Genomic DNA, 26,855 nt, shown 5'->3' with positions numbered 1-26,855 from the left:
GGGCTGGTTCAGTGTGTGCTGGGTAGAACAGCGGGTGGCCCAAAAATGATAAGAGTGGGGAGTGTGGTGAGATCAACTTAAAGGGGGTTCGTAATCTATCCCAAAGTTTGAGGGTGCAATGCGTTATTGGGTTGGTTATAGCGTACACAGTAAATTGGTAACTGTAATTGGGTGGAGATCTATGGCCTCGAGGCTGACCCATAGCGGAGTTTCATTCTTAGAGTGATATAGAATAGTCTGGGCCAGTCGGGCTGCGTGATAATAATGTAAGAAGTTGGGTATACCAAGACCTCCATTGAGCTTGTGGCGGAGTAATACTGGTCTGGCCACTCTAGGTTTAGTGGGGCCCCAAATGTATTTAAAAACTCGGTTTTGTATGGTCCTATGATAATAAGGGGGGATCGCTATCGGGAGTACCCTATATAGATATAGCAATTTCGGTAGCAAGGACATTTTCACAGCTGCCACTCGTCCCAGCCAGGAGACACATAGAGGCTGCCAGGAATTAAGCAGTGAAGAGAGTTGGGTTAACATTGGGAAGTAATTGGAATGGAATAAATTTAGTGGGTCACTAGTCAGTTTAATCCCCAGGTAGGGTATGGAAGTCGTAGACCAATTGAAAGGGTAGTTTTGGCGAAGTAACTCGAGATCGGTTCGTGGTAGTGACACATTGAGAGCCTTGGATTTCGCTTGGTTGACTTCTAACCCGGAGACCAGAGCAAACTTATCTAAGATGCGCATGAGGTTTGGTAAGGTTGTATGTGGCGACGTGATGAATAATAATGCATCATCTGCGAAAAGGCATAACTTATGCGTGGTAGAAGCTATCTCCAGACCACGAACGTCAGGGTTTGCTCTGATCAGGGCTGCCAAGGGTTCTATTACTAGAGCAAATAATAGGGGGGATAGGGGGCAACCCTGTCTGGTTCCACGAGAGATGGGGAGGGGATTTGAACGGAATCCTGAGTATTGTACATATGCTTGTGGATGGTTATATAATGCATTGATCCAACCAAGGAAATGTGGGCCGAAGCCCCAGCGTTGGAGGATATAAAGGAGATAGGGCCAGGAAACTGTATCAAATGCCTTCCTTATATCTAGGGAGAGGAGGTGCATCAGTATTTTGCGTGTTCGGGCTAAATGTTGCAGGAGGATTACACGTCTAACGTTATCACTGGCTTGCCGCTTGGGTATAAAACCAACTTGGTCCTTATGTATTAGACTGCCAATAATCGGGTTAAGGCGAAGGGCTAAAATTTTGGCCAGGATCTTTATATCAACGTTTAGCAAGGAAATTGGCCTAAAGTTAGACCACACTGTATTGTCTGTGTTTGGTTTCAGGATCATGGAAATAAGTGCTGTCAATGTGTCACGACCAAAGGAATGTTGTCTGAGTAAAGCGTTGAATGCGTTAGTGAGGAGAGGAGCGAGTTCAGCTGCAAATTTTTTATAGTAGAGACTGGGGAGGCCATCCGGGCCCGGACGTTTATGCGGTTTAAGTGTTTTAATGGCTGCTAAGACTTCCTCAATCGTGATCGTGCCCTCCATAGACTCGCGACTATCATTGGACAGCGTAGGGATTGGCAGATTGTGGAAAAGCTTTTCTGCTTGACGTGTGGGAAAAGCAGCCCCTGCCTCATAAAGTTTTGACAATTGTCTACGGAACTCCGAGAGCACCTTGATCGGGTTACTAGTAACACTATCTTTAGACAATCTAAGTCTGATGGGAACACAAACACGATCTGGCCTGCGAAGGCGCAAGGCCAGAAAGGTATCTGGTTTGTTGGCTTTGGTGTAGATTGTATGGTTGGATCTACGTATAGTCTTATCAGCCGTTTCAGCTAGTAGAATGTCAAGTTCTAATTTGATTTTGTCTAGAATTCGTTTATGAGCCTCAGTAGGGGAAGATTGAAACTGGAGGAAACTCTGGTGATAGTCTGATTCTAGCTGTTGTTGTTTGTGGATTCTGTCTTTCTTGAGGTGGGATGTGACTGAGATACATGTGCCTCTAATCACTGGTTTGTGTGCCTCCCAAAGGAGCGTGGGGGAGATATCTGGGGTGGTGTTGTGTAGTAGATAATCTTTGAGGGCAATTTGGATATCCAGACAATATGATTGGTTGGTTAAGAGTGCATCGTTCATGCACCATGTTCTGTTTGTGGGTTGTGGAATCAAGGAAGATACTGCGGTGATCACGGCACAGTGATCTGTCCATGTGATTGGCTGGATATGGGATTGAAGTAGGATTGGTGCAGATGCTATGGAAATGAAAATGTGATCAATACTGGAGAAGGATTTATGAGGGTGGGAGTAAAATGTGAAATTTTTCTTGACGGGGTTGCATTCTCTCCAAGTGTCCAGAAGAGAAGCCTTTAATATTTGTCTGCGAAATTGCGCTGAGGGGGTATAGTGTTCAGGAGTATAGGGTGATTTGTCTAGGTGCGGTTGTAGAACTGAATTGGAGTCGCCACACAGGAACAGGGTTCCTTTACTGTGTGTTTTTACTACCTGTAGAAGTTGTGAGAAGAGGGGATTAGGGTTTGCATTAGGGGCATAATAGGAAACAAAAGTGGCTATTGTATCCTGTAGTAACCCCACTAAGATTAGGTACCGACCCTCTGGGTCTTTTATTTCGGATTGTAGGGTGAATGGGGTGGTATGATGAAAAGCGTTTTGTTTTGTTTCCGCTGAAGCGGTGAATACTTGTGGGTATTTAGAACTAAAGAAGCCCGGGGTGTGACGTTTGGAAAAATGAGTTTCTTGGAGTGCTACCACACTAGGTCTTAGGGATGCAAACGTTTGGAAAGCCTTCACCTGTTTTTGGGGTGAGTTCAGTCCTTTAACATTTAAGGTTAGTATATTTAGTGGGGCCATTGGCGGGTATAAGGGGGGGCCCTATTAGGTGGTAAGGGGCCCGCGCGAGCCGACCGGCCAAGAAGAGAAAGGCGAGGAGTAGTAAAGTAAGGTGAGAGAAAGAGAAAAAAGGGGGAAGGAGGGGGAAGGGGAAGGCGTAGGGCAATGCACCGAGACACAGTCCATAAGGGAAGACTGCGGGTCAGTACTGCCCGACTGGGTAGTGCACCAACTCCACGACCAGTAAACTAGTCAAAGAGCAGGTGCGCTGTAAGAGAGGGGTGCAATGACTGCTCCCCGCCGCAGACGGAGATAGCAACATCAATACAGTTTGTAGGTTCTGCTGACTTTAAAGTATATACAGATAGCCATAAGTACTTAAGTAGGAATATGTTAAAAAAAAAACAGGTTATTCATATCAGGGGGTAAGGGGGAGGGGACTGGAGAGGAAGGGGAGGAGGGAGAGGGATAGGGGGGGAGGAGGGGGGAGAGGGAGGGAAGATGAGGAGGGGGAGGAGGGGGAAGGGGGGGAGAGGGAAGGGGGGGAAGAGGGGAGTGGGGGGGAGGAGAGGAATGAGGAGGGGGGAAGATAGGGGGAAGGGAACGGGTAAAGGACTGGGAATGATAAGTTACATTAGATATGGTGTGAAAATTCAAAAACTAATAGCCTAGGCTGCGCTAACATTCCATCATTTAGTAAAAGGGGTACGAGCAGCAAAGACCATGAAGCTAAACAAATGCATTATACTGGCACCTACTTAAGGTAGGTTGAGGGTATACACTTAGTGTCACATGTGTGAGTTTGCAGAGCAATACCAGAAGTAACAAAACATAAAACGTAAAACATAAAAAAGAAAAGGAAAAAACAGTAGTAATATAACTGAACCTGAGAGGGACCAATGGGGCCTAGGTGCCCTGGAAATTAAAGTTCAGGACGCAAAGAAAATCTGACGAGCTGTAGTCGCCAAACAGGTCTCGGCTGTTGTCATGTCTTCTTGGTGAAATCAGAAGTCAGTTTCTGCGAGTACCACCGAGGACCTGCGTGCGAAAAAGAAAAAGTGGACAAAAGGCAGTTCGCAGGTTATCAACGTAGAGCTTGGGACTTCGGGCTTGGATGGTAGCTTCCAAACGATCGGGCCGGGGTCCCCTTCCGGATTGATGCAGGATCAGGATTGCTTCGTTTCGGGGTCGTGGCATATGGGTGGGTGGTTGATCGAGCCGGTGTGCGAGGAAGGGAAGTTTCTGATTGATGCGGCGGTGGTGTCAGGTTGATTGATTCCAGGAGCCTCTGGAGTGATTCCGGCGTGGTACAGGTATGCTGTTGTCCCAGGTGGGAGAATTGAAGGGCAAACGGGAACCGCCACGTGTACTTGAGCTGGTGCTGTTGCAAGATTTGCAGCTGGGGTTTCATAGCACGGCGCTTTGCGATAGTGAGGGGTGCTAGATCAGAGAACAGCTGGTACGTGTGGTTTTGGAACTGTAAAGAGTTCTTGTTGCGGGCTGCTGTTAGCAGCTGTTCCTTTGTACGAAAGAAATGCAGCTTAACAATAATGTCACGTGGCGGGCCATCCGCCTGGCGTCGTGTTAGTGCCCTGTGGATTCTATCGAACTCCAGGCGTTCGATAGGTATGGGGGGTGAGAGTTCCTGAAACAAAGCGGTGGTAAAAGATTGGATATCATCAATCGACTCTGGTATACCACGGAGGCGCAGATTGGATCTGCGTGATCGGTTTTCTGCGTCCTCTAAACGGGAGAGTAACATAGTGTTCTCCTCACGAAGAGCCATTTGTTCTTGGGCCTGTTCCTGGATTGTTAGTTCCATATCATCCACCCTGGTTTCTAAATCTGCTGTGCGCTGACCTAGTTCACGAGTCAGACTGCTGGTGATCTGGTCAGATGTGGATTTTAGGGCTTTATGCAGCATGGATTCCATGAATCTGATAAAAGCTGCCTGTGACATACCAGGCTGTGAGATGAGGGGAGAATCACCTGGAATAGGATGTATATCACTGTCTTCCTCACTATCCAGCACATCTGAGCGGGCGGGTGAGGATGCAGGCTGTTCTGCTTGGGCTCGGGCCTTCGCCGCCATCTTGGAGGAGGCGCGGGCTAATGCCTCTTTGATGGGTTTGGACTTTGCTTTGCCTCTGTGCCCCGTTAGAACCATACCGGAGGGTGCTCTGGCTTACGTGAGAGCGATCCCTGAAGAAGGAAGCTGGTGGGGTGGTTCAGTCGTCCATATGGGTTCCGTGTATGCGGCGGGGAGTGCGGAGCTCTACAGTGAAGCGTCTGTCATGTCGAGCCTCGCGCATGCGCCCCCCATTTACAAATATTTTTAACAGAAACAAAAGCAAAACTTTTATTTTTTTCAAAATTTTCGGTCTTTTTTTTTTTTGTTTAGCAAAAAATAAAAACCGCAATGGTGATCAAATACCATCAAAAGAAAGCTCTATTTGTGGGAACAAAATTATAAAAATTTAGTTTGGGTACAGTGTAGCATGACCGCGGAATTGTCATTCAAACTGCGACAGCGCTGAAAGCTGAAAATTGGTCTGGGCAGGAAGGTGTATAAGTGCCCTGTATTGAAGTGGTTAACTAAAACAACCAAACTTTGTTCCAACATAACTACATACCCTTTTGTGCAACATTTCAACAAAACCTAAACCAACTAGCCAAACTAGAATTTTCCTGGATGGGTAGATTAGTGGCATTCAAAATGCTCCACCTTCCCCAGCTCCTATACCTATTCAGATCGTTACAAATCCCAATCCCGATAAGCTATTTTAGATCCCTTCCATCTATGTTATCTAGATTTATGTGGCAAGTAAAGAAATCTTGCTGTGTTTACATCAATGTAAGCAGACATTGGCAATAGGAGGGATGGGATATGAAAATTTCTTTGACTACTCTCTGGCCACAGTGCTCACACAAATTGAAGAATGGAACTAACCTTCTCCCACCACACTATGGGGAACGATAGAATCCTCTTACACTCCTGATTACTCATTATCTAACTGGCTACTAAGCATGACCTTAAGTATCTGTATTCCCTCGTACCTACCTCCCACTATGCTAGCATCAGTACGGGCCTGGAAAACACTGACTCAGAGTGCTCATAAATTCTCTGTACCACACTCCCTTAAAATATACATCTCGGCATTACACCACATCATGGACTCTACCTCCTTAGCCTTCCGGCAAGCAAAAGGAATACTATATGTCAATGACCTCTTTGAAGGTACTACCCCAAAACCTTTGCTACCCTGCAACCTAAATATATACTTCCTGACAAAGAGCTTTTTCTTTTCCTTTGCACTAAACATTGTATATTAACACTTCCTACCTGGCCCCTCCCACTACCCTATCAAGCTTGGTCCTTTCTCAACTCTACCACATCTCATCAGAAAGGATTCTCATTATTTTACTCCATCCTCCAACAGAAAAGCATTTTTTTTACCAAATCAGCCCCCCTACAACATTGGAAATCTGAATTAGGCTATACACTTACTGATAAACGGTGGCTTACAGCCCTTACCTCCACCTATAAAGTGACTTCTTGTTCCACTTACTGCTGGAGAAATTGTGGCCATAAAGGGAATCTGCCCCATAACTTCTGGGGATGTCCTAAACTGGCATCTTACTGGAAATCTATTTTTGATCTCCTATCAGACTTAGCTGAAACACCAGTTTTCCCTATGACAAGCCTAGCTTTACTATCCCTGGAATTAGAAAAGATCCCAATTGATCTAAAAAATACCTTTACACATATCTTGCTAGCCGCCAAACTTTGTATAACTTTGTATCACAAGGCGCTGGAAAAACACTACCCCTTCAGCACTGATTAAAGTGTTAGACGAAACTCAACTCCACTGCTCTTACGAGCATACCATGGCTGATTGCTCAGGGAAAGCGGATCATATCTCCCACAAATGGAAACCTTGGCTCGAATGGTGAACCCTACATCTCTGATCTCTCTCTATTGTGGTTATAACTGTCAAATAAAAGTTAAACTATCCTTGGCTCTCCTTAATTGTAGCCTGCCAGGTCCAGTAGCTCAATAGCATCAATAATGTTTGATTGTGTACTTGTAAAATGTCCGTACTTTTCTACTGTGTCATTACTAATTAGACGCTGTGCTATGCATGTTATTACACCTGTTCATACTTTATTGGTATGTCTAGTAATATTTTGTATTATAATATGGTAAACTCAACAAAAACCTATTGAAACAAACAAAAAAAAAAAGCAGGAGCTCTTAGCACCCTTGGGAGTCTCTTATACTTTAACAATGTAGTAAAAAAAAAAGTATTACAATTGATTTGGAGGAAGGCAGCATTGGCGGTCTCAGACAACAGCAGTAAGGACTACAGCAGGAAGCAATGTAAGAGTAAGACAACATGTCAGACTCTTATTCCAAAAATAATGCCAAGGATATCTAGATATTACTAGGTGGGTGGGCCTGGAAGGTGGCAGGAGCCTTGAGATGGAAAGATAACAATAGCAGTAGGCATAGATGTATAAATAGTGTGAGGCATTAATTAAAAACATTGTACCAACTTCCGGTTCCTGATATGTGAAGGAGCTCAACGACAGCTCTGGGACACATAACATATAAAGGTGGCTTCTCACAGCCCACACATCGCATCTGATCCCGCCACTACCGCTGCCTCACCCCCAAAAACACTGGGCATGGACAAATTTGTGCTGTACTGCCCTGTGGCTATGAGCACAGGGGCAAGATCAGAACTCCCCCCGTCAGCTACACATGCAGGCAACATTGCGGACGCTGCATCGCACAGCCCACCAGACACTGCAGAGCCGACCTTTGGATACCCCGCCAATCCTGAGGAACAATATGCAGGACTGGCACAGGCTATAGCAGCTCTTCTCTCACCCAGGATAACCGCAGCTGTGTACAGGATGATTGCAGAAGTGGTGATTCACCCAGCTATGACAGGAGCTGGGAGATCAGGCTAAACGCCTGTCTGAGCTGGAACACTGATTATCCAATCTGGAGGATGAAGTGCAGACTTCCCATAATTCTGAGCAGTAAGCAAGACGTACACAGCAATATATTTAAGAAAAACTAGATGATCTTGAAAATCGCTCCAAGAGAAATAACCTGTGGGTCTCAGGGCTCCCTGAATCCTACAATGCGGAATCCCTTCATGATATTTGCACTTTGCACATCCCGACCACTTTGGGAATTGCTACATCATGCACAGTAGAGAGAGCTGATAGCTTGGGAGCCCCATCAAATGACAGGTGCACTACACGTCCGGTTATAGTACGCTACCTGAGTCAACATTCTGAGGTACTTTCAGAATTCAAAATCTCTCCAACTTGACGGCCACAAAATACTTCTATTTGCAGACTATTCTCAAGAAGTTTCACGTAGGAGGAAAGCTTTCCAGCTGATCTGTTAAACTCTCTTCCAAAAAGAGTGAAATTCACTTTGGCTTATCCAACCATCCTTCATTTTACAGACACCTCAGGAGATCCAAAGTCATTCTCCCATCCGGGAGAGGTGTCTCACTACCTGCAAGCCTATCTCCATATTCTGATCGACACTTCCAATGGGCTAGCTCTCCCACGCATGGCAGAACCAAGAGAGCAACGCAGCCCAAGGAAGGACTCGCCCAAGAGATTCCGGTTCTCCAACTCCTTAGGACGTAACAAACCTCGCTGACATTGAAATACAGATTTATACAGCCTGAAACCATAGCTCTCACCAAGCTATCTACCATGTTCTGTACCTCCAAACCAGCTTCTAGCGTTTGTTTTTTTCAAGTTCATTGTTAATTTATTTTGTTTATCCTGTCTACAGGAAGTTATCAGCTCTGCACAAGCTTACTGAGGGATGGACATTTGGCCCCACCTGGTAACACCCCAGGGTCTCTGTCAACCACACTTCTCACCCGGGATATTCCTGAAAGACAGTGTACATCATAGCTGTGGGCGAAAGCCTTCCCTGGTAATACTGTTCGCTGGTGTGTGTATAACACATGTGAAAAAAAGAGAAGTCCAGGCTTCCCAGGGTATGTACTTTTTTGTTCTTCCCCACTGACCTCGGTTGGGTTGTTTTCCTCCCCAACCCCTCTTCCTCAAGATGCAAGCACCCTTCGCTGGGGTTAACACTCTCAGGTGATCCCTCAATAGCGAGCCATGTACAACCGCCCACTTACCTCTTACAGTATCTAAACTTGCTAGATAGACCACCCACAAAATCTTTGTATGAAAGTGGTCTCCTGGAATGTCAAGGGTTTACGTTCTCCCTAAAACCGTATGGCAGTCCATCGCCACCTTAAACGTCTTAAAACTGATGTTGCACTACTCCAGGAGACACTTGACAGCAGCTGATTTCACTCGCATGCGCAAGCTCTGGGTAGGCCAGGTATTTGGGTCTCCAGCTATTAAAGGGAAGGCAGGTGTCCTTCTCCTCATCCACAAGCAACGGATGATGAAGGACGTATCCTTATAGCTAAACTTAGGACTTTACCACGGGAATGGGCCATATCCAACGTCTATGCCCCTAATATTCCCTCCAAACATTTCTTTCAACATCTCACATCCCTACTCGCCCCTTTATACAACTCCCCCTCTTGGTGGGTGGCAACTTTAACTTAAACTGCCAAGACGACAAATCATGCGACCGACGCCCCTCCAGTCCTTCTCCCTTGAATCCTCCCTCTCTTTTGTCACACTTCACGGAAGGCCTTAGTCTAACCGACCTATGGAGATTAACTCACTCAGATGGGAGAGAGTTCACCTTCTTCTTCCCCCCACACCACACCCTGTCCAGAATTGACTACATTTTTGCCAATACCATGCTCTTAGAACACATCACAGATCCCAGCATACATGAAATAGCCATCTCTGACCATGCCCCAATCTCAGTAGAGCTGACTTGTTTTATCATCCACCATTCGGCCAAGATCTGGCGTTTTCTGTTATACCTGGCGCATGATCCGGCCCTACAAAAAGTCATCAGAGACACGTGTGCTGACTACATAGCTACTAACTCGTAATATAGTAATAAACCCAACTTACTCTGGGAAGCTGGGAAAGCTGTGCTTTGGGGAAAAATTATTTCCTACACCACTGCCTACAAAAAAAAAAGGTCACTAGGGAATATAGTGAAGCAAGCAACACCTTACGTACAGCCCAAACTCTGCTGTCACAACACAACTCCCCAAACACTAGGGAGGCATGGCGAGCCGCCAAGAGCCAGTTCGACATGCGGGCGGAGGCACAGGAAAGATTACATCAATCATTTCAAGACCTTAAAATACCACAAACATGGTAACAAAGCAGGAAAACTTCTGGGTGTGCCTTTGTAAAGGCCCACAAACTCCCACTCACATAGCCGCCTTGAAATACAACCTAGGCAACCTGTCCACCTGCCCTTAAGACATTAATGCCATTCTCGAAAGTTTCTACACTTCCCTCTATCGCCCAGACCAATAAAGACAGAGAAAGCTGCAGTGCAAGACTTTCTATATTTAATCCCTCTCCCCACCATCAACAACATGCTCCTGGCTCCACTCAATGCCCAGATCTCGATAGACGAAATTCTCTCTGCAATCAAATCCCTATCAACGGGCAATGCCCCAGGTCCTGACAGTTACACATCAGAACTTTACAAAGTATCTGCAGAAACAGCTTCCCCCACCCTAGCCCTAGTCTTCCAAGACATACTTAATGGAAACCTTTCCCTCGGGCTTCCAAGCCCACATTAAATTAATACCCAAAAAAGGGAAAGACCCCACAGAACTCAAATCCTACAGTCCAATTTCCCTACTAACTTTAGATACAAAACTTCTATTCAAAATAATGGTGAATAGACTGGCCTCAATCATGCCTTATCCATCCTTCACAAGCAGGTTTAAACCAAGGGCACTCCACCACCTCCAAAATCAGAAAAGTCCTCACAGTGCTAGATTATGTGAGAACCAACCCGACCATGGATACTGCCATAGTAACCCTTGATGCTGAAAAAGTTTTTGACAATGTCAGTTTTCAGTGGTTGAATTTGGTCCTCTCAAAATTTTGCTTTTCAGGCCCGTTGCTCCACCTCATCACCACCATGTATTTTACTCGCTTAGCAAACATTATCACTACAGGCCTAATCTCCATAAAGATCGGACTCCACAAAGGAAAACAACAGGGATGCCCCCTTTCACCCCTGCTATTTAATCTCACACTAGAACCTCTTTTCTGCTATCTGCTTTTCCACTCAAAACTACAAGGGGTTAAGGTGGGCTCCCAAGAACTTCGGACTGCCCTGTTCGCGGATGACATATTGATCTTTACGTCCAATCCTCAGGCAGGTATGCTCCACAATCAATAGATTTTTAGACGATTTTGCAAATGCTCGGGTCTGAGAATGAACTTCTCCAAGAGCAAAATTCTCCCCCTATTTCAAGCCGGCCCCCTCCCTGGATGTTAGGTTCCATCTTCCCGGTAGCCAAGACCCACATAACGTACCTAGGAATCAAAATTGCCAAGGCCCCCTCCTCTCTCTATCAGCTTAATTACTCCCCTGTCCTATCTAAAATCATAGCTGAATTAGAAAACTGGTCAGGCCTTCCTCTCTCGTTTTTCAGAAGATGTTACCTGTTTAAGATGGTTAGTTTCCTGAAACTCCTTTACCCCCTACAAACCATCCCCCACTTTTAAAACACAAAGATCTCCAAAATTCTCAGAAAGCTCTAAATACTTTTTTTGGTGAAGCCACCGACCCCAGATCTCCATTCAAAAGTTATGCCTTCCAAAACACGAAAGGGGGTGCCAATATGGAAAAAATACGCCTCTACAACCTGTCATGCCTTTTGAGAGGGGGTTTAGTCTGGTTGACTCAAACCTCCAGATACTCGAATTATGAACTAGAATTTCAGATGGTAAGCTCCAATGGACTGCCTGACTTGCTGCACTGTGGAGTCAGATCTCTCCCATCCTCTGTAAAACATAATAAAAAAGAAGAAAGGTGCGCAAGTCCAGTCAAAAAACAACTATATGTGAATATATAAAAAAACGCAAGCAAAATATATATATATAAAAATATATATAAAAACTCAACATCAAATATGTGAATATATCAAACATAAAAAATATAAAAAATATCAAACAGGTGACTTAAAGAGTATATAAACCCAAGAAGAGTCCATGTAGCATCTAAAAGAACAAAATGAACAGAGGAAAGTCCTTATATAGTTCTCTAAAAACCAGGGCTTCTAATCTTCAATCCAGCAGTCTGAGATGAGATGTAAGGAATGATCATGCAAACTGCTTACCAGATAGCGATCAGAAACGCCTGTGCATTAGCCTGCTGGCAGGTCAGCTTGTAATGGTCTCACGACAAGGAGATTCCGCCTGTTGCAAAGGAACCATTGAAGGGAAACCTTACTCCTAGGATCACTCTTTACAAAAGCAAGGATAAGAAGTATGAGCTCAGGCAGTCCAGATTTCTAAATTGCACGTCCGGCATATACATGTCCTGAGCCGGCGTAGTACCCGATGGCCAGTGATCAGTCAGCTCTCACACAGCCGTCCCCGGTACTCTCCCTGCTCTCGTAGGGAGCACAGGCATTTCTGATCTCTATCACTTGAGATCCAACATATCTGGTAAGCAGTTTGCATTATCATTCCTTACATTTCATCTCAGACCGCTGGATTGAAGATTAGATGCCCTGGTTCTTAGAGAACTATATAAGGACTTTCCTCTGTTGATTTTGTTCTTTTAGATGCTACATGGACTCTTCTTGGGTTTATATACTCTTCAAGTCACGTGTTTGATATGTTTTATTTTTTATGTTTGATATATTCATATATTTGATGTTGAGTTTTTATATATATTTTTTATATATATATTTTGCTTGCTTTTTTAATATATTCACATATAGTTGTTTTTTGACTGGACTTGCACACCTTCCTTCTTTTTGATTTTATTTTAAGTTTTTAGTATTTAAACTTATAGAGTTGCAGCGTTCAGTCACATTACGCATGCACATATATTCATTTGGTTTCTGTGCATTTTCTTTGGATAGCGCAAATATTCCTTTGTCCCTCTCTAAAACATAACCTTTTAATATGTGATAAAGTGCTAGCTAAAGTGCTAGCTTGGAGAGAGCTACAAAAAAGCTGGGATTTCCCCCCCAGCTTTCCCGACATCTCCCTATCCTCAAGCACCTCTGTTCCCACAGGCACAGTAATATGCGGCTTTTGCCACATGGACTTTGCAAGGTCTAACTAAATTCTCCCAAATTTTTTATACCTCCACAGGCAGACCCCTCCCCTTTCCCCAGATAGCTCAAAGATATAACCTACTCTTTAGCCACCTCCTATGCACCCAACAAGCAATCAGTTTGTCTGTATGTAAAGTATGCCCACTCAGAGACATGCACTACGAAACACAGCAACATCGTGGAATAAGGACTTACAATCCTCAGAGTTATTCCATTGCATATTAGCTGGCTACAACACTACCTGCTCATTTGTCACAAACAAATATATACCCCACCTAATGCAACCACAGTTTCCTGACCGCCAACACTGCCCCTTGTGCTATGAACTCAGGCCCTCTCTGCTACACAGGCTATGGTCCTGTCCCTCCATCTCACGCTTTTGGAATCAGGTAGAGCTACTGGCCACCACGGTCACAGGACTTCCACCTCACAGGGACATATACTCTCTACATTTCAGCTCTTTGGATACTCCCCTTACCAGCCAGCTAAGAGCTAAAATTAAAACCATACAGTCCAACAAACTATGGTTAACCATGTGCTACATTGCGGCCAGAAGGGCCATTCTTAAACATTGGACAGCTTCCTTCCCACTACTATCAAAGAAATCAAAAATGATTTGCTGAACTTACTGCGGAAAGAAAAGCTGGATTTGGTTCTAACCCATCATCGGAAAATACTCAGCTTTCATCACAAATGGGACTTATACATAGAGAAAGTACTACTGGACCTGGAGAGCCAAATTATAAACAATATATTAATCACTCCTGTGCCTCCCTCAAACTCGCCTCACCTCCAAACAACAATAACACCTGGTTCAGGTACTATCTAAAAAAGACTGCTGAATACTCCGTACTTCTCCTATGTATTCCAACATACATGATATAAATATCTACTCTTTGTCATGGGTGAACCAGTTACGGAATCACTACCTCTTCTTGTGATCACCTCATATCCACAATTCTGATAAACTGTCTATCTTACCATGCTTGCTCTGACTGAGCTCAGCGATAGCTCAATTAGTCCAAATTCGTATTTGGTTTGCCTCCTCTTCTTCTACCCCCTTCGTCCCCCCTCCCCCATCCTTAGATGTCTAGACATAGCGTTAAGTCATCTAATTTCTTAGAATGTATGCAAAATCTGTTTGATTTGTATTGATTTCATGTGTTGATTTATATTGATTTCATGTCTTACACGTAACACAAAAAAGGAAATAATATACCAATGAATTGTCTAAAAAAAAAAAGCATTGTACTAGATGACAATTGGCAAGCCAATAGACTACAACAGTACACACTGACAGCCAATAGTCAAAGGCACAGACTGACAAGATGCACTAAAAAATCTGTTTCTTTTTGTACAACAATTTAAAAGAGAACACTAACATTAGTCTGCACTGCCCTCACTGTGGCCAACTGTTGTAAAAGGCTCTTCTACTCTTTGCTACCACAACAATCTCCCCATTCCTTCTCCCTCAACCACAATGGGGAGATATGAACTCTCAGAGGGGCTCCCTTTCATATCAGAGGGGGGATAGAACATTTTACAGGATCACAGCAAAAAGATTGGCTCAATGTAGATCACATCCCAGAAGATGTTTTGAAATATGAAATGCCAAAAAACACACCAAAATCTGGATTCATTATTACCTGAATTTATTATATAGGAGAGGACCTGTCAGAGTCAGAATTATTCATATACAGTACAGTGAGATGGTAGAACTTACCAGTAATTCCCAATATCTGAACAGAAAGTAATGTATTCCCCTGAGTATTCAGAATCCAGGATCCCGCAGCTGGACTTTTTACCAAATGGGGACTTAGAAAACCATAATTAACGCGGTAATTGTATAAGAAGTGGTAGTAAAAATTTGTATGTTTTTCAAATGATAATGTTTTTCCTAAAATAATAAAAAATAAATAAATAAAAACTATTTAAATACAGTTATACATTGAAAACAAGGCTAATAAATGTATTGTGTTATTACATATTTTTAAGTCTAATATTCAACAAATATCATTTATATAGAGAAAGTGGGTGATTACATGATTGCATGTTTATTTGGTTGAAGAATTTCAGGTAAAAGCTTCTAAAAGTGGAAATCCAATCCCAACAAATTCTACAAATTCCTCAAAGTGTATGTATTGATTTCATGGCATCCACAAAATATTACCTCCATAGTAACACTGAGCTGGCAAGATGTCTTACCTATGACCTATTAATAATTATAATATACACAGTAATAGCAATGATATATGAATTGTTTGCTGTGTAAAAGAAAGGTTTCTGTGGTCTTTTAACAGAGATGAACCTTCTAATGAAAATGATTAACTGGACACTGATTTGGGCTCCTTTTGATTTCTCAAAATTCTGCACCATTTTTAGACTAAGATACGGAGAAAGGGTAAGTTTTTTGACAGGGTCCTAATAGATCTAGAGCAACTCTGGGTACCTTTATTGAAATGTTTTGAGGTTAGTTTTGAGGTTAGTAGCAGGTGATTGTAGCCGTATTAGTGCACTTACGACAGACTCAATTGTTAGTACTCAATTGTTTCTGAGGTTAGTAGAAGGAAAGCTAAAAGCTAGTGAAGCTGTTTCTTGTTCTCCATGTCTTCCATCTCATTGGTCTCTTTCTCCTGTTCCCTTTCTGGTTTCATGCCAGAAAATCAGGGCACTCAAAAGTGCCTACAACATGGTTGTACCAATTCAATCTTTGTGTGAAGCTTTAAAAAAAAGCTTTAAACAAACTGTAATATAACAGTTATATTCAATATACGCCTTAAAAAAAGTATTCATACTCCTTGAAATTTTCCACATTTTGTCATATTACAACCAAAAACGTAAAAGGATTTTATTGGGATTTTATGTGATAGGCCAACACAAAACTGCACATAATTGTGAAGTGAAAAGAAAATGATAAATGGTTTTCAAATAAATCTGTGAAAAGTGTGCCATGAATTTATATTCAGCCCCCCTGAGTCAATACTTTGTAGAACCCCCTTTCACTGCAATTACAGCTGCAAGTCTTTTTGGGGATGTCTCTACCAGCTTTGCCCATATAGAGAGGGACATTTTTGCCCATTCTTCCTGGCAAAATAGATTTGATTGAGAGCCAAAGATTCTCAATTGCATTCAGGTCTGGATTTTGATTGGGCCATTCTAGCACATGAATATGCTTTCATCTAAACCATTCAACTGTATCTCTGGCTGTATGTTTCGGGTCGTTGTTCTGCTGGAGGGTGAACCTCCACCCCAGTCTCAAGTCTTTTGCAGATTCTAACAGGTTTTCTTCTAAGATTGCCCTGTATTTGGCTCCATCCAACTTCCCATCAACTCCAGTTTCCCTGCCCCTGCTGAAGAAAAGCATCCCCACCACATGATGCTGCCACCACCATGTTTCACGGTGGGGATGGTGTGTTCAGGGTAATGTGTAGTGTTAGTTTTCCGCCACACATAGCATTTTGCTTTTAGGCCTAAAAGTTCAGTTTTGGTCTCATCTGACCAGATCACCTTCTTCCACATGTTTGATGTGTCCCCAATATGGCTTCTCAGAAACTGCAAACGAGACTTATTATGATTTTCCTTTACAATGGCTTTCTTTTTTGCCACTGTTCCATAAAGGCAAGATTTGTGAAGTGCACGACTAGATGTCTCTGAACTGTCTGGTTTGTTCCTTGGCCTTCACGATGCTGTTTATTCACTAAGGTTCTCCGACAAACTTCTAATGCAACGTACACACCAGCGGACTTTTCGACCGAACTGGTCCGACAAACTTTCCAGCGGACTTTCGACGGACTTTTGACGGACTTCCGACGGACTTTCTAACGAACGGACTTGCCTACACATGCTCACACCAAAGTCCGACGGATTCGTACATGATGACGTACGACCGGACTAAAATAAGGAAGTTCATAGCCAGTAGCCAATAGCTGCCCTAGCGTCAGTTTTTGTCCGTCGGACTAGCACACAGACGAGCAGATTTCTGGGTCCGGCGGGGTTACGACCTAAAGATTTGAAGCATGTTCCAAATCTAAAGTCCGTAAGATTTGCGACAGGAAAAGTCCGCTGAAGGTCCAGTGAAGCCCACACACGATCGGATTGTCTGCCGGATTTGGTCCGTCGGCGTCCGTCAGACCAGTCCGGTCGAATAGAACAGCTGTATTTATACTGAGATTAAATTACACACAGGTGGACTCTTTTTACTATCTAGCTGAAGGTAATTGTTTCCACTAGATTTTAGTTTGAGGTATCAGAGTAAAGGGGGCTGAATACAAATGCATGCCACACTTTTCAGATATTTATTTGTAAAAAAATTGGAAAACCATTTATCTTTTTAATTCCACTTCACAATTATGTGCCACTTTGTGTTGGTCTATCACATAAATAATAAAATAAATTTACGTCTTTGGTTGTAACATGACAAAAATGTGGAAAATTTCAATCGGTATGAATACTTTTTCAAGTCACTGTATGTTAAAGGTGATGTACTGTACATCTTTCCCTGATGAAGTGACATGGAACACATTATTGGTGTGTTTTAACCTGGTCTTATGATCAATAAATACTGACATTCCTGAAGAATCCATTTTGGAGCACCTTTTTATTTAATGGACAGCTCTGCTGACCTCAATTTAGTTATATTTTGGGGAGTCAACCCCTTTACCACGGTTCACCGGATCTGATTATAACTTAATGCAATGGAAGTCCCTGATGTCCGTTGAGTTTGACCAACCACACTCTGCATGGAGACAGTCATATTCTCCACACTAAATTAGGTAGCTTGACTCTAGATGGAGGTCCTGTAACCCCATGGATGTGATTATGCCCTTACTTTACTCTCTGCTATCCTTTCCATGTAAGTAAAACTGAATACTACACCTAGAAGGATCTCTCTTGTGGCTTTTTCACCTTGTACAAATACCTTTGTAACATCACTAGACATTATCGTGATGTCATGGTAAAAACAGCCATGTGAGAAATGACTGAAACTATGGTACCCGATATGCAGGAAATTCATATCATGTACATCCTGCCAGGCACACAGCCGGTGGGAAGTATTTGGCACAAATACATGTAGAGAAAAGTGAAGAATTTTTCTGAAGTCCATAAGCACCTGTGTCAATGGACTTTTGTTCACTTTCAATGGTTTTTTGCATCTTTATACACGTCTATGACAAGGAAATACCTGCTTAAAGCAGGTTAGATGTTGGTGAGAAGTAGGTCAGCTCCAGTTCAAATGTACCTGTCATTGGATTCTGAAGGATCTCAGAAGTATTTCAAACTGATCTGACACAATCAACACAACATCAAAGTCCATCAACAAAGGCCCATAGAATGAACAGGATCCAGGGCCACTGATGCATTAAATGTGTTCACATCTAAATTTTCTGTGAAGAAGAGAAGAATTCCCTTATATTATGTTTGGTTTTGACTTTTTAAATAATGTGATACCCGCTGACTCAGAGGACACTTTCTGTGATTTTTGGCAGGAAGGAGTCATTTTAATTTTATTGTAGAAATGGTGGACATCATATTTATCCTCATACAGTTGTTGGAAATGATGCAGCATATACATTCAGAAACACTTACTGTAAATCTACATGAACTTACCATTCGGATCAGTAAAATTAAGAGTGAATGTCTCAGCTCCTGTGATCAGTAAATATGATAAGGAAGTTGGAACATTAAACGTGTCAGTATAATTGTCAGAGACATTTTCGTTGATATTCAGGATGCGTACAGATGAATTTAGAGGTTTAGACAACAATAATGCCAATGAGTGATATACCTGCCAAAAATAGGAGAGAAATAAAACATTTAAAAAAAAACAAATAACTTTTATAAAGGAATACATTTATGGGCACAAACCCTTTGCTATAGTTAAAACCCCCCATTTATTTCCTATATACACCCAGATGTAGCAGTATATCTTAATACATCAAAGGCTAAAGATACCATTACATTATGATAAATGGTACCTTGTCCTAAAAGAATTTGTCCAGTGGTCTCTATTGAGATGACTCTGGATTAGCCCAGACCTTACAGCTCCATATACTGACCTGGGAACCACCAAGGAGTGCTGGGTTGGGCATTCCCACAGTCTTGAGATTGTGTAATATAGATAAGCTACAAAACCTACAATGCAGAACTATGAAACATTCACAGAACTTTCAGGGATTTAGCAAACATTGAGATTATATAGGTAAAAACATATCAGTTCCCCAGCCTCATCTCTTGTGGTTTAAAGTGGATGAAAGGCTGAACGTTTTTTACCTTTATTCATTCTATGCATTAAGGCAAAAAATCTTTGTGTGCTGCCCCCCCCACAGCCCCCTAAAACTCACCCATCTCGAGTTCCCTCTCGATCCAGTGATGTGCATAAGAGCATTGGCTGTCTCAGGACTCCCTCTCCTCATTGCTGTGAACAAGGCTTATCGCCGAAACTAGTCTGCTGCTGACTGTACTCACTGTGAAAGCTTGAAAATAAATATGCTTGATGTTATGGAGTTTCTGGCTGCTTCTTTTACTCAATGTCCCTCTCCTCATTGGCTGAGCAGCATTGGCTCCCACTGCTCTCAATTACAACCAGTGAGCCAATAAGGAGAGGTAGGGGGTGGGGCCTATGGACACAGAGCAGGGCTCAGGAGCGGGTACTCACCAGTGCCCCCATAGCAAGTGGCTTGTTATTGAGGGTACTACTTAAGGGGAAGGAGCCAGAAGTACCGGCGGGGGACCCAAGAAGAAGAGGATTGGGACTGCTCTGTGCAAAACCACTGCACAGAGCAAGTAATTATAACACGTTTGTTTTTTGTTTTTTTAAGCCACACTTTTAATACTAAAAAGACAAAAACAGAACATTCCATAGCTCAACTCACCAACCAGTCTGCCAACTGGCCAAATTAACCTGTCCAACAATCTGCGTTAAAAACAGGGGTTTAGTTAGCACGCATTTGCAAACGCATGTATAAGCTGCAAGGCCTCTTCACGGCACCCTGTGTATTGCTTGCAGTCCTAACACTACTAAATTTATAAGCATCTCCACAATGGAAGCACATGCATTAAATGGATAGATGAGGGGCAGGTGGGCCTGGAGGCAGCCCAATCCCCCTTAAAGGAACAGGAGCACACTGGACACCCAGCAAGAGCACAATGGCAGCAAAGATGTACAGTGTGTCCCCGGACCAATATACACCAGTAACAAACAAATGGCCCCTGCCCCCACCTATAACTGGCCTTCTACTACTTTAAGATAAAAACATTAGATTGGCTCCCTCTAATATGCCGGCCTCTGCAAGATTTGCTGTATTTATTATATGGCCGGTGTTACATTTGTTGGCATCTTTTACTTTGAGAAATTCAGTGCTTGAAAAGGAAAATAATCACAGATTATTGGGGATCTCTCCATGCAATGCTACCAGCTGCCACAAATCTTTTGTTCCTGGACATGTCTAGGAAATATAGGAAAAAAAACTGTAAGTGCAAAAGATGGGGTAACTGTAACTGTATAAATGGATAATAAGCCAGTAATCATATGAGTCCATTAGTCCTTAAAGGATCAGTTCTTAAGATAAATGGAGGCAGCTATCCTCAGAGGGAGCCAGGTCTGTGAACAGATCAGAAGGAGGGGAAAACACAGGAAGTCCATACCCTCTTATAACCCCTCATGTTACATCATAGTCCCTGTGTAGGTATAGGGTGTGTAGTTTTGTTGATTTCCATTCTGTATAATTTGTTCCCCCTTTTTCTTTTTTAGTTGACCCTTATGGTCCCTTTTCATTATTCCTTCTGCATTTGATACCAACGCCCATAGTAAGTACTGCATATATTAGTTTCATGTTGCTTTTGATGTTGTAGCATGACCTCTTCCTCTGGCTAACAATGCCCTATGGGTCATGTCTCCATTATGGTCTGTACATTTATGCACATTTGGGTCAGTGGATGTGACTTCATCTGCAGCCATGTATTGATCCTCCTATAGACCCCTACAGGCATTTGTACCATTTATAGGTAGCTTCTATCGCTACCGTTAAATCCCCTACACACCATTTCTGACATCATGTTCTCTGCCTATATGTACCATTGCTATTAAATATCCCGTAATATCATTTTTTTTTTTTTCCAAGAAAAATTTTTTCTTTATTGAAAGTGAAAGGTCAGTACATGTTATACATATCAAGAAAAGGAAAACAGAATGTAAGGTAACATTGTTAGCCAAAATGCAACACTTGTTCTGTAGAAGTATTTATAATATCACAAGCACACGAGAGCATGACAATTCAGTGGGAGACTGTTGCAAGTGTACATTCATCGAATGAAGAACATATCTTTGTATTTAAGGTCAACAAATATAAACACGTAACCGTATCTGCGGGTGGTAAAAGTGTATGGAGAAGGATCATAGGTCGCGAATAGATTGTTTGTTTGTCTCTATATAACCTTTAGTACATACCAAACCAAATATTTTCTGTCTTAATAGGCTGTAATCTGAGGTGTCTGGCATGAGTTCCAGATCAAGAATGCAGGGAAGAGGAGATAGTAAGTTGGGGGGGTTCCCTTTTTCTCTTGCTCTCTTCCCCTCCTCTCTCTTTTTCCCTGTTCTCTGCCACAGCTCCCACACCCCTTTCAGGGTAGGACTTTTTTGTATTCCTCTGTAGTGAGGAAATGTAGCCAGCAGGCCGATGTGTTATTGTATTTGGCAGGTGTGTCTTTCGCCTGATGTATGAGCTCTTCCATTTCCGCAGTTTTTTGTATGCGTTTGAACCAATCTGCCAAGTTTGGAGGGTCCTGACAGCGCCATTTGCATGGGACACACATCTTTGCTGCGTTGACCATGTGCATTGCTAGGGAGCGGAAGTATGAGCGAAGTGGAATTGTTGAATGGTGAATAAGAAACTGTTCTGGGGTGTAGTCAAGTGTGTAAGTGGTTACTTGTTGTATAATTCTATGGACCTCTTTCCAGAATGGTTGAAGTTTGGGACACGTCCACCATAAATGAATGAGAGATCCTGTGTCTGTTTTGCATCTCCAGCAGTGCGTGGGGAGCGCATGGTTGAAGTGGTGTAGCTTAAGTGGGGTTCTGTACCACCTGGTTATTATTTTGTATGCATTCTCTTGTACCTGAACGTTTAGAGTTCCCTTATGTGCAATTGAGTGGATATTTTCCCACTCTTTCTCCGTAAGGTTAATGGAGAGCTCTTGCTCCCATTTTTTGTTGGCCCAGTGATGTTTGGAGGCATGGTTTGAAAATAGCATGGAGTATGTAATAGAGATTCCGTAATATCATTTTAATACTTTTTTAAAAAGCACAAAGTTTATGGACATACATATGTTGATATATATATATATATATATATATATATATATATATATATATATATATATATATATATATATGAACTATTATGATGATGATTATTATTATTAACACTTTTATTTTGATTCCTATCAATCCATATTGTTGTATTTTAGTGCCCAAAAAAATTAGCTAACCTTTATGTCCTGCAATGACACAAACACATGACCTTCAGTCTATCAGTCTGAAGGTCATGTGTTTGTGTCATTGCAGGACAGCTACCACAACAACTGCTTTAAACACAATCTATATGAATAATCCCTGATTGGGTGAAATGCATTGGAGGGGGTGGTCCCAGGGCGGGAATTGTCACTGGTCCTCCCTGTTGATAGCCCATTCATCCACCGGACGGAGCCCTCCTGTTCTGCCTTTTGCCCCGTACACACGGTCGGATTTTCCGACGGAAAATGTATGATAGGACCTTGTTGTCGGAAATTCCGACCGTGTGTAGGCTCCATCACACATTTTCCATCTGATTTTCCGACACACAAAGTTTGAGAGCAGGCTATAAAATTTTCCGACAACAAAATCCGTTGTCGGAAATTCCGATCGTGTGTACACAAATCCGACGGACAAAGTGCCACGCATGCTCAGAATAAATAAAGAGATGAAAGCTATTGGCCACTGCCCCGTTTATAGTCCCGTCGTACGTGTTTTACATCACCGCGTTCAGAACGATCGGATATTCCGACAACTTTGTGTGACCGTGTGTATGCAAGACAAGTTTGAGCCAACATCCGTCGGAAAAAATCCTAGGATTTTGTTGTCGGAATGTCCGAACAAAGTCCGACCGTGTGTACGGGGCATTAGTCCACACTGTGAAGTCGTATTAGGACTTTTATACTGACCGGGCACCTGGTTTACTTACAAGCTGATTTGCAGCTTGGTAAGCGTTCAATTTACCTGGTGGTGGATTTATCACATGGTGTCACCTGAAGAATTGTTTAGCCTTATTGTACTCCTATTGGATATCATTGGTATTTTACATTCGGACTTTATTTCACTGCTGGAACTTTTTATCATTTATTAATTTTTCCTTAATCACTTAGGTTGTTTTCAGTGTTTATTTCTGACACATATATGGGTCCTTCAGGGATCTATCTTTATATTATTTCACCTGTTTATAGCGCGGTTCATGTTTGTTTATTTATTATTTATTTATTTGTGCATATCTCACAAATTTAGAGCTGCAGCTTTTTTCTTGTGGTACATGTTTTTGTGTTAGCGCGATAATCTTTTTCTTCTTTTTTATTTCAAGCCTGAACATACTGCACTTACCGGCTGGGCAAGGCTAGTGAGGCAATTAAGGAAAAAATCTTTTGGGGACTGTCAGCAGGCTGCAGGGGAACCAAGGCAGAATAATTACACACAGCTGAGAAGGAGAAGAACACAGTACGGGGGGCGGGGTTGACCTGAGGTTGTGCTGGCATGAGGCTGAGCCAGGAAATATATACACACATATATATATATATATATATATATATATATATATATATATATTTATATATATATATGTTTATTAGTGTGTGTAATTAATGATTTATGTATGTATTCTTTATGCATGTTGCACATTTTTAACTATTCTAAATGTGTATATCTTAATGTACCATCTTTTTGGCAATATAATCAGTGTCTATGCTAAAATCCTGGCCCAAACCATACTATTATTTCCGTGTGGGTGCTGGTGGTGTGCTGTGTGTGCTGGAGCTTGTTGTTCCATGGCCGGCCTGGGAACATAAATAGCACATTTCCAGCACTGCCATGTTAGGCCTGTAGAAGGAGCCGATGCTCCGAGTGCATAGCCTGCCTATTCTGCCCATCTAGAATGGTCTCTCCTTGATGTCCGTTCACTTCTGGGGATGTCATTTCCGTGCATTCCACATTGGTTCCAGCCGACTTCCTGGTGGCCACAGGACTGCCTAACAGATCCTCTGCTATCTCCCTCATGCCTGGATGACGGTCTCGGACGCCTGGAGAGCCATCCCCCCCCCCCCATACACACAGATGAGCTTGATTTCCATTTTTATCTTGTGAGTGTATTATATATACCTTGCGATTAAAACTTTGCTTTAATACTACACTGAGGTGGCGCTTCCTGTTTTTTCCCCTATGTCTAGGAAATATACATTTCTCTGCTTTCCTCAATTGGCAGCTCAGAGAGACCACACCTGACGAGGCAGAAGTAGCTTAGAAAGTGATCTGCAGCCAGACAAAAGGCCCTCAGGATGGGTGTGAGGATAGATAGCAGGGGAGAAGTCTCTATCCCCGTGATATTTTTGACACGCCTTTTCTTATTAGCCCAGAAAACTGACCTTTTTAATTTGACAGATTTGACTTCCATTGACTTAAATGGGGTTTAGTTGAGGTTTGGCATCTGAACTCCTTTAAAGTTCACTGAACCCCTGCTGACCTGAACCTATGGCAGTTCAGATCGATGTAGATTATCACCTCTAAAGCCGTCTACAGATGTATACAGTATAATTGAAATTCAGCCCCATACATAAAGTGTCCACCATCAACATATTTCTGCCTTCACTTAAACTATGATTCTAATATAATTCTTACCTTATAATTATCATAATTCAGAGAAATCACTTGTCCATAACTAAGAGATGAAATGTCATTTAAAACATCACGCTGGGAACCATTCAGTGTACAATAATTTGGGTAAAACAGAAAATTAACCTGTAGAGAAAAATAAAATGTTTATCTTGTGGTTTAGAGATACAGTCATGGCCAAAAATATAAGCACCCCTGCATTCTGACAGATAATGCACCACTTCATAATTAAAAAACAGGTGCGCAAATCAATAAATTCACAGTGCAAAAAATGGGGCATGAAATCCTCACATACAAAGGTAAGTGTAATAATTAATGAAAAAAATAGTGGTTGGACAGAGCCGTAATATCCAAACCACTCTGTAGAAGGCATCACACAACCATGAGATCGGTACAATGGCATCTACAAGTCAGGCAGGGGAAGCTTCCACCCAAACACACTAATGCCGCATACACACGAGCTGACTTTACGGCAGACTTTGCCTGGCGGACGGGATTTCGTCGGACAATTCGATCGTGTGTGGGCTCCAGCGGACTTTGTTTTCTCAAAAGTTGGACGGACTTAGATTTGAAACATGTTTTAAATCAATCCGTCGAAATCGAAATCGAAAAGTCCGCTCGTCTGTATGCTAGTTCGACGGACAAAAAGCCACGCTAGGGCAGCTATTGGCTATTGGCTATGAACTTCCTTGTTTTAGTCCGGTCGTATGTCATCACATACGAATTCGACGGACTTTGGTGGATTGTGTGTAGGCAAGTCCGTTCATTCAGAAAGTCCGTCGTAAAGTCCGTCGAAAAGTCCGCCGGACAAAGTCTGCTGTAAAGTCCGACCGTGTGTACGCGGCATTAGATCCCGACAGGGGTGTTTGGGTGCGGTAGCTATCTACCCGATTTCACTGGGCAATGTGCGGTGCAAGTCAGTACAGAGTCCTTCACAAAATTATGATGTACCATTTCAGCTTGGAGACCTCTTAAAGTTGTATCTATTATAGCCGAGTTCTATAAGTTACTACTTGATTGTACCTCTTCTGTATTTTATCTGTACACCAAGATTTACAATGCATTTCAACAGTTTATTTCAAGATTGTAATGATACTCTGCTCAATGTCTTATTGTATGTACTATGCAAAATCTTTAATAAAAAAATTGAAACAAAAAATAATTAGTGAAAAAAATGTTTTGTGACTAATAGCGAAATCTAAAAAATAAGATTAAATTCAAAAAATGAATAAATAAGTGTCCAGCTGGAAGACCCTTGTAGGAAAGGGAATTAAGTGAACCAAGTGAATAAAAACTTCTTCTTCTTCAAAACACAAATGGCATAGATGGTGAATATCCCATCACCACATAGATTTGCTTCTCACCAAACGGTGGAGATCTCAAACGCTGGATAGTAATCCCAACAGGCTCCAACAGGCTGGGCTGTGACAGCAGATCCAATTTGTCAATAGACACAGGAACCTCCGTATTAATGGATGGGCTGATATCCAATCTAAAGGCTCAAGGATAAATCCCAAAGCATATGTGAGAAGAAGAGGAAAGCCTCGTAGTGCAGTATGTTTCAAAAAGGGGTTTATTAAAAACAGCACTCTAAACACTTACATCAAGGCAACCAGAAATCAGCAAAAAAAAACACACAAAACAGAGCGTCAGTTTTTACCAGCCTGCTCAATGGGATAGACATCTCAAAATGGGCTCCACCCGACGCGTTTCCCTGTAATAGGCTTCAGCTGGGAAAGGAGACTGGGACATTTTTTTCACTAATTATTACACTTACCTTTGTATGTGAGGATTTCATGCCCCATTTTTTGCACTGTGAATTTATTGATTAGAGCACCTGTTTATTTAAT

The 26,855-nt window shown here is 42.4% G+C and overlaps 1 protein-coding gene across 1 annotated transcript in view; it reads right to left on the bottom strand.

Annotated features, from left to right (window-relative positions):
- The window catches only part of LOC141147853 (uromodulin-like), an 88,058-nt gene that overhangs the window by 49,269 nt on the left and 11,934 nt on the right, over positions 1-26,855 (bottom strand). Inside the window, exons 5-7 of the mRNA XM_073635020.1 lie at positions 25,012-25,131; positions 18,705-18,882; positions 14,821-14,994 (exon numbers count right to left, since the gene is read on the bottom strand). Of these exons, the coding sequence (XP_073491121.1) occupies positions 14,821-14,994; positions 18,705-18,882; positions 25,012-25,131 (472 nt within the window). The remainder of the gene's footprint in view (positions 1-14,820; positions 14,995-18,704; positions 18,883-25,011; positions 25,132-26,855) is intronic.

The sequence above is a fragment of the Aquarana catesbeiana genome, linkage group LG06, assembly GCF_042186555.1.
Source record: "Aquarana catesbeiana isolate 2022-GZ linkage group LG06, ASM4218655v1, whole genome shotgun sequence".
NCBI classification, from domain to species: Eukaryota; Metazoa; Chordata; class Amphibia; order Anura; family Ranidae; genus Aquarana; species Aquarana catesbeiana.
Note: the sequence above shows the minus strand (reverse complement) of the source record. Positions and strands in the feature narration are given on the sequence as shown.